The 9,462-nt window shown below is 34.1% G+C and overlaps 2 protein-coding genes across 2 annotated transcripts in view; one reads left to right on the top strand and one right to left on the bottom strand.

Moving 5' to 3' along the window:
* Positions 1-550: 550 nt before the first annotated feature.
* LOC100378479 (uncharacterized) overlaps positions 551-9,462 on the bottom strand; it is a 35,223-nt gene continuing 26,311 nt past the window's right edge. The window contains exons 8-10 of the mRNA XM_006819975.2: positions 1,944-2,003; positions 1,409-1,463; positions 551-965 (exon numbers count right to left, since the gene is read on the bottom strand). Of these exons, the coding sequence (XP_006820038.2) occupies positions 886-965; positions 1,409-1,463; positions 1,944-2,003 (195 nt within the window). The 3' untranslated portion in view covers positions 551-885. The remainder of the gene's footprint in view (positions 966-1,408; positions 1,464-1,943; positions 2,004-9,462) is intronic.
* On the top strand, positions 6,568-8,830 carry LOC146737849 (tripartite motif-containing protein 3-like). Its single transcript, XM_085504809.1, has 2 exons — positions 6,568-6,642; positions 7,386-8,830. The coding sequence occupies exon 2, from the start codon at positions 7,388-7,390 to the stop codon at positions 8,828-8,830; it is 1,443 nt and encodes a 480-aa protein (XP_085360935.1). The 5' UTR covers positions 6,568-6,642; positions 7,386-7,387.

Below are 9,462 nucleotides of genomic sequence, written 5' to 3'. Positions count from 1 at the left end.
ATAAAAAAAATAGCGAAAATGTCTAAATTCAAAGTTTTGAAATTATTTGATGATGTAACACTGACGATAATATAAAATTTTACTCTAGAAAAATAGTGAATTGCCATTTTGTTATGTGATAAATACAGATATACCGGTAATAGAGTTTGAAGTGAAAACAAATAATGATACGTTCGGTCACACAAGTGAAAGTACTAAATATGAAATATATCATAATATTAATGTCACAGCGGGAACCACAAAAAGGTCATTACAGAAAATCCACAATTGGAAACCACTGCTAGTGAATTTGTGAGACTATGAAACTAAGAAACCCTGGACAAAACCATTTTTTACAGGGGGTGTTGAGTGTCAAACACAACAACAGTGCATGCATATACTGTGAACTGGTATTTTAATTTTTCACACAACTCAGTTAGCAGTCTTTCTAACCACTGTTTATGACGCCCGCTGTATTCCAGTTTTCTCCATAGAAGCTAAAACCCAATACCAAATATTTCATGTAAAATGCTGACTTACTAAAATTTTGAATGTCATTTACTCTCTATAATTTGGATGCAACATTTTTATTTTTCTAAAACATTTTCTAAAAAAAAACAATTTTGAAAAAAAATGATGTAGATTTATTTGTTATGTTGGACGATAAAATGAATGTTGAGAGAATTATTATTATACGAGGAATCCCCCCTCTAATATCTTACGAATACCACTATTAGGTAACATTTCGCAATGAGCTGACAGTATTGACTAACTTCGGTTCGGATCAGTCATATTCACCCTCATGTTGATACATATTTGTATCAGTAATATATGGTAAGTCTGTGTGCGATAAAAAACATATATAAAGGCAGTATTATTATGAAAGTGTTGGACGAAGTCTTATCTTCATGACGTTAGGTAGATCGGGTCTTTGATATGTGTCTTCAAATATTTCATCATACCAAATGTGCGTACTCTCTTTTTACCTAAGAACAAAAACGAAGCGGTTACAGAGCAACGTTTTTTTTTGTGTTGGTGTGTGTGACAACATTGGGTTGCATGATGGGAATTCAACGTACAACTACCTCCATGGTATATACCATGAACTGTTTAATTTTCGCCGCAAAGTCAAATTTTGTATTTCAATAAATTGAGAGCATTCAACAAAGACAAAATTCTGCGAAAGTCACAGTGACTTGCTGTCTTAATGATTCCAAATGTTCATTGTTGTTATAAATAATCACCATCAGAATTGAACAAATTTAGTTAAATTTGGGGACTTTTTGTTGAAATTAATTTAATCGCACATAGAGGTTTACATTATTGTGTGATAATGAAAAGCCATGACATCATCTAAAAATTTTATTTTGATAGTGATGATTTATAATGAATAATAACTTCATGGTGTTCATCTGGAAGAGATACTCACCAAAAACTTTCAGGAGTTGTTCATCACAAAGCATAAATTGTTTATTCTTGGGATCCTGATTAAAAAGTGAAAGAGTAAGTAGATGAAATATTAAACTTGATCCAGCCAGCTATACATGATGCTTGCACACTTATGATGACCAAAAATTTCAACGAACATAATTCTTTTATTTTAACATTTGTACCCACTTTAAAAAAAATATTAGTTACACTATTCAGGAGTCATTTTTTTGAGAGTTTTCACGCCTGACATAAATTAACGCCTGGATGTTCAGAAAAAACTGAGAAAAAAAATGGTACAGTATTTAAGTTGTTCAGCACCATATTTTTCCCCACCAACATTCTAGGCGGACATTTTGCAAATTTATAAGTATTTTTTTATAATTTTTTTGTTAATTTTGAACTAAATGTACTTAATTTCTTATTAGATACAGATCTTGATTATAAGGAAAAATTATAGAAACATTATGCAAATTTATTTGTTTGAAAGGTGACAAAAAAGTATTGTACATTGGCATTCAAATTTTGTCACTTACCATGAGTTTTCTTTCTCTAATTATTTCCCACATTCTCTTCACCACATCATGCCGTGCCATCTATAAACAGAACACAGAGAACAAGTCAACTTACTTGACAGATCCAGAATCATTTGAAATCCAACGTTTCACCGTTTGCTACCTGAAACATGATACAGCAACATGCTCCCCTAAAACCATTGTAAGGGACTATTAATCTTTTTTGGTCACTATGACTCGACTTGACTCTCCGGTTAGCATCATCACCGAACTTCAAGTTAATAATAGTGATAATATACTAAGAGAATTATGTAATACATTTAGTGCCACGCAAGTACAAATAACCCAGAGATTAGGCTTTCCCGTCAATGTATGTACGTTGAAGACCAGTATGTTTGCTAAAAGAGCTTCCAAAAAACGATTTGCTTGTAAAACTGAATGGTACCGTAAAATCTGTATTAGAAGCCGCATCCCTAATAGAAGTCGCACCCATTCTTTTTAAACAATTGGGAGCCAAAAAATCATCATTTCTCATATGTGTAGATGCTCTAATAGAAGCCGCACCCCCTCTATTGGATTGTACCATTTTAATAGAAGCCGCGGTTTCTAATACAGATTTTACAGTAGGCGGCTTACTAAACATTTTTTTAAAATTTGACTTTTGTTCACAATGTCCCAGTTCCCTCTTTTAATCACAAATTCATAAAATAATCCAGTTTATAGTCTGCACTTTCCTTCAGAAGATTGGGACTAAAATAGCCCAATTTTTTTAGTAAAAACTGAAGATTGAATCAAATTTTGTCTGTTGGCTCCAAAATTAGGGTTCATTTCCAGAAATATTGAAGAATAAAAGAAAAAAGTGCAAACAAATTTGGGTGAGAAGACACTTTTATCAATGGATTTTAATAAAGATGTTAAGTCTCTCTCGTTCAGTCACTGTAATATTTGAATGTTTCCCAAGTGTGACAACACTTGATGGATTGTGGCTATAAAAAGTAAGACCAGTTAATTCCTGATCCTCACAAACTCTGACTGATTGATTTGTTACACTCATTTGTATTGGTGAAGGAGGAATGAATAATACTAATAATTGATTCCTTTGTATATTTGATTTTGGTACGCATTTCAAAAATATGGGTATGCATGGTGAGGGGGTGATATGGAATAAAATGGTTTTGACCCTTAACGCCTGACTTTAATACCTGTGCAAATACATATTATTCCTTAATATTTTTATTTGTTTCGCTTGAGAAAATACGAGCAATGTAAGAGTAATATTTCTCGAAGTAATATGAATAGCTCCACTTTGTCAACAGCAGAGGAAAAAAAAAATAGGTAATCAAAGAAAGCTTAGAAAGAACTCCCATGTGCTGAGAGTATTGGAGACACATTAAATATAATTCGAAATTACTTAGCTGAAAACTAATTATGCAAATCAGAAAATTAATATGACCAGATTTGAGTGTAAAACTAATGAGGTCTGCGCAATGTAACAGAAAATCTATGTCTCCAAGTTTAATTGAAATGTGATTAGAACCAAAAAATTATGAATTATTATGCTTATTAGGGAATTAATATGAACAGATTTTTACCCCAAACTAATTAGGTTTGTACATTGTCCTAGAGCATCTTTGTACTAAGTTTCATTGAAATGGAATAATTAGTACCGTGAAAACTCCAAAATTTCGACCCCTCTAAAAATTCGTCCGCCTATTTATTTGCCGGGTTTCGGTGTTTTATTTACCTCCAAATTTTCGACTCCACTAAAAATTGCCGACTCATTCTTTTTCGAAAATTTCGACCAGTTTTAGTTTTCCCCCAAACGAAAAAAAAAAATGGTGTGAGCGTTCAAACGGGACCTTCCTCGAAGGCATGAATCCGGGTTTCTGATTGACTGAGAGATTTTTATTTTATTGGTAACGAAAATATATTCTAAATAAACGAAGTTTCAAATAAAAACGAACACAAAAATCTCGGCATGCTGCGTTTCTGAATTGTTGACTATTACTGTACTCAGTAGTGATTATAATAATGTACACAAAATAAATTTGTTGAATGGTTATGAAATACAAATAAAAGTCAACTTAGTTTCATCGTAAGCGAATGATTCCGGTCTCGTATAAACGTTTGATGCTGTAGGATATCCGCCATGTTCTCTTAGGTCAAATAGGTCAAATCGCTAATTAACCAATCAAAAAGCTGGATGATGCCAACGTGTTCAAATTACCATAGCTTATTTAAATATGTTAATGTTATTGAACGCAATGCGGAAGAGATTGATGTTGTAGTACGATATTTTGGCTTGGATTTTGATGCGAAAACGGCATGATTTTTTTTAAATAAAAAAATTAGTTGTTTTTAAAAAATAAACTGGTCATCTGAAGAATAATTTAACATTGTTCACAGTGATAACAGCTCATTCTCGAAAGGAAGCTTACCCGCTCACGCTAGTCACGATAAAAATCATACACGTGTACTCTTGAATAGACAAACGTCAATGACTACGGTAAAACTCTATTTTAGCCGGCAGGATTAATTGAAATGTCCGAAAAATTACGCCAAAATACACCTTAAAAGTCCCATTTTATTTTCTTAAATCCCATTTTATTTTTTAATCCAAGGGCGAATTTACAGCAGAATTTGGTCCCTCAAATAAGGGACACGTGAGCTTTGATTCTAACCGGATACATTGCACTGGGTCGGGGAGATAGTTTGCTAAACTTCCATGCATCTTTTGTCCAATGGGTACCTGTACTTCGAACATTCGCAAGTTTTTCTAGGTAGTGCGAGACAGCTTTGTCTTTTGACCTATTAGTTTTGTGCTGACCTCTTCTCCGCGTCTTGATGTTTTGTTTTGCTTGTCATAATACTCACTGATTGATGACTTTGTTTAGATTTTAAGTTACAACTCGGCCACGACCTTTGCTTTTACCGTGAAACATGAGGAAGTTTACGTCAATTGACGGACATTGCATTTTTTAAAAACTAATGAAGCACACTGTCTATCATCCCCATTTTTTCATTTGCTGATTTCTATTCTGAAAAATTCGACCGTCCGAAAATGCACCTTAATTTTGACTCTAAAAACACGTCACATATCTAACACCAATTATTTAAAACCGGTCGAAATTTTGGAGTTTTTACGGTACTTTAGATATCAGTGTGAAAGCTTAAAATTGGTTAATTATGCAAATTAGGTAATTAATATGTACAGATTTTAACCCACAATTATTCAGGTCTGTCTATTGTCCTACAGCATCCATGTACATTCATTGATATGTGATGTATAGTACCTGAGATATCAGTGTGAAAGTTGGTTAATTATGCAAATTAGGTGATTAATATGCACAAATATTTACCGGAAACTAATTGGGTCTGCATAATTCTAGATTCATTGAAATGTGATGATTAGTACTTTAGATATCAGTAGAAAAGCTGAAAATTAATTATGCAAATTAGGTAATTAATATGCACAATTATTTACCCTAAAACTAATCAGGTCTCTGCATAGTCCTAAAGGATCTATGTACCAAGTTTCATTGAAATGTGATGATTAGTACTTGAGATACCTGTGGAAAAGCTGAAAATTAACTGATTATGCAAATTAGGTGATTAATATGCACAAATATTTATCGAAAACAATCAATCTCTGCATAGTCCTCGAGTATGTAAGTACCAAGTTTCATTGAAATGTAATGCTAACTACTTATATCAAATGCTGAAAATTAATTAATTATGCAAATTAGGTAATTAATATGTACTGATATTACCATAAAAACTATCAGGTCTGTGCAGTGTCGTATGACATCTATGTACCAAGTTTCATTGAAATGTGATGATTAGTACTTGAGATATCAGTGGAAAAACCGAATGACTAATCATTATGCAAATTAGGTAATTAGTATCCACGGATTATTACCAAAAACTAATCAAAACCTAGCATTAGTTCAGAGCATCTATGTACCAAGTTTCATCAAAATCCAATGAGTGGTTGTTTAGATATCAGTGGAACAGTCATGGAACCACTAAAAAATAGCTAATTATCATGCAAATTAGGTAATTAATATGCACGGATTTTTACCAAAAATTAATCAAATCTGCGCATATGTTCAGAGCATCTATGTACCAAGTTTCATCAAAATCCAATGAGTGGTTCTTTAGATATCAGTGGAACAGTCATAGAACAGCTAAAAATTAGCTAATTATCATGCAAATTAGGTAATTAACGAGCATGGATTTTTACCAAAACCTAATCAAATCTGCGCATTGGCCCAGAGCATCTATGCACCAAGTTTCATCAAAAACCGATGTATGGTTCTTGAGATAGCAGTGGAACAGTCGGACACACATACACACATACACACATACACACACACACACATACACACACACATACACATACAGACACACTAACTGCAAAGACTCCCATTTTGTGCTTCGCACATGGGAGTCAAAAACTAAGATCATGGAAAAAACAAACAGTATTGCCTAATTAAGTTCCATTCTCCTGGAGTATGTAATGGTGAACCCCTTAGCATGTGACTATTTACACTGTACCAAGAGAAGTGTGTACTTTATCAAGCAGTAATAAGTACATGTCAAAGGTCAAGGAAAAACAGGAAACAAATTAACCTCGCCTTACACCTGTATAGCTACATGCACAATACAAGCGGCACTGTCTGTCGTTGACTGATACGAAAACGTGTAAGCGAAAACACAGGTAAGTTAAGGGGACATAATCCTTATAAGCAGTATTTATAATGACACAGGACAAGGTGTAGGTCTAGGAGTTTTCAGCAGAAACTATAAAACGCAATGATTGGGTGGGTGTTAACTATACATCAACCATACTGTGCATGCCAACTGTACGACGCATAGCAAAGGGCAGTACAAAGTCCGACTTTATGTTGGGTTATCATCAAGTATAAATAACGGGAATATAAAATATGGACAATGTATGTGCGATTCATTTTCAAGGTTTCAAGGTCTGCACAAATCAAGAAACAATATACTGTAAAATACTTTATTTTAGCTGGAATTAATTTTCGTTGAAAAGACGTTTTGTATGGAATTTATTTTGACTGATTTTTGACGAGTTGAATGTAAAGTATAGGAAAAAGGGTAAATTCAAAACTAATAGAAAACAACAAAATATTTTAGGGCTCTGAGCACTCATGAACTCATGCATCTAGACCATAATCACAATAAAATGATGATTTTTTTTTGTAGTGTTACTTATTCTTACTGTTGAGTTTTACCAATAATCATCATTTGTGATTCTCCTAACATTATAGAAATGCAATGTACATTTAAAATTTTTTGATGTAAAAACGTACAACTACAATCTGCTTCCACAAACAGACAAACAAACATAATTTGATGCAAAATATGAAATAAATAAGATCTCAATTCAGATTACATGAAATCAGATTAATATAACTTGCGTTACATTATATATTACAGACATGGGTACAGCAGCCTCTGATGCAGGAGGTCCTAGTGCTGTCTTGGAGGAGCTTAATGAAGACTTCCTGTCTTGTGCTATATGTCTAGAGCGGTATTCAGATCCAAAGATACTACCATGTCAACATACATTTTGTAAGAAGTGTCTAGTGCAGCTAGCTGAGAAACGAGCACCCAATACTTTGATGTGTCCAACCTGTAACAGGTCAGTAGGGGTACCCGTCAGGGATCTGCAGTCTAATTTCTTCATGAGCTCACTTCTAGACAAAGTACCTGAGAAACCGGAAGCTGTCAGCCCTCAAAAGTGTGAATTTTGTGACAAAAATGAAGTTTCCTCCATCTGCGTTGAATGCGAACAGTATTACTGTACAACTTGTATTAAAGTACATAATAAATCTAAGGTGGCAAGATCTCATAAAATTCTATCAGTGAAAGAATATCACGAGGTAAACAAGAAGAAACCATTTGCTGTACAGCCGCTACAATACTGCGATGTCCACATAGAAAACCAGTTGAAATACTACTGTGACACCTGTCAGACACCTATATGTATAGAGTGTACAATCATAGATCATAAAATTCCTAAACACTCAAATAGATGTATAAAGGAGGTGGCAGATGAGTATTCTGACGAATTAAAGGGGAAGGTCAGAAAGTTAAAAGTGAAAGCAGATGAAGCTGAGACAAGTAAAATGTCAGCCAAGGCAGCCTGTGAAAAACTGAATGCTTGCTGTAAAGAAGAAGAAGAAAAGATAAACAAGAAAACGGATGAAATCTTGGCAGATCTGAGAAGACATATGGAAGTAGTTGAGCAAAAGAAAAAGAAATTAGTAGAAGAGTTGAAGACAGAATACACGGCTAGAGTGAAGAATATGGAAATCAAAGTTGATGAACTAGAGATGAAACATGGAAACATAGTCAGTACTTGCAGCTACCTAGAGACACTGGTGCAACATGGGAATCCTGGACAGATCTTGAGCGCCAAACAAGTTTACCAACAAAGAATGGATGAGTTGATCACCATAGAAACTAAACCAGAAATTGTTCCTGATTTAGTAGAGTTCAAAGCTCATCCAGGGAAAGATGCTATAGGAATGCTGGCAACAAACGCATGTCATCAAAACTGTAGTGTTGATAATATCCCAAAACAACTGATCAAAGGTGACACTGCTACTTTAATGGTAACAACCAGAGATAATCAAGGAAAACAAGTCATTCCACGCCAGGTGGTTAAGGCTAGAGTAACAAAACCTGATGGATCCTATGAAGATATCAAAGTACAAGATAACAATGATGGAACACACACAGTGATGGTACATGGAGAAATATATGGAGAATATAAAGTGTCAATGACAATAGACAATCAACCAATACCAGGAACACCTTCACTGATCAATGTCATTGAAGGATTTGCGATGCCTGGTAACAAGTCATTTTCAAAGTGATAGTCCCTGTTTATATCTGAGTAATTCATGTTTAGTCTTTAGATATGCCTGAGCCACACAGCTGTATCACAAAGTTTTTTTCTTTTCTTTTAATTTGAGGGCGTCTTTTTCCACATTGCATAACATAAGTATTGCCTAGGTGACAAGACACATTGTGGCGAACATTGTACGATGACTACAATGTGTAGGTCATTCAAATAAACCACAATTATTTTTGACGATGACAAAAGCACAAGCACAGAACTAAAAAAGAAACCCACGGTGCAAAAAATTGACATTGGTAGTTCTCTTTTGGATAATAGCGTAATGCATGATGTTAGCTTACAAACTTAATACCTTCGTTTGAAATGATAGCAGCTGTGTACCAAGTAAACAAGACATGAAATGTCACAGTCCCTGTTATTTGATTATAAAGTTGTACAAGGAACATCTGCAAACAGGTGAATAAATATGTACTCTTTGTGGTTACAACTCATCACAAAGTGATTTCCGATGATCTAGTTTTGTACTGACAACTAAAAACTTCCACTGACCAATGTTCAGAATCTCAGAGTACACAAGTGCAACAAAACTATTTGTCATACATGTATACTTGCTCAAGAAACTGCATTCATAAATCTGAGTGAACCTTG

This window comes from Saccoglossus kowalevskii, chromosome 10 (genome assembly GCF_978046115.1).
Source record: "Saccoglossus kowalevskii chromosome 10, keSacKowa6.1, whole genome shotgun sequence".
NCBI lineage: Eukaryota > Metazoa > Hemichordata > Enteropneusta > Harrimaniidae > Saccoglossus > Saccoglossus kowalevskii.
The sequence above is the reverse complement of the archived record's forward strand: the minus strand, read 5'-3'. Positions and strand labels throughout refer to the sequence as shown.

Coding starts and splice junctions, on each gene's coding strand:
- LOC146737849 (XM_085504809.1), top strand. CDS start 7,388: ATGGGTACAGCAGCCTCTGATGCAGGAGGTCCTAGTGCTGTCTTGGAG.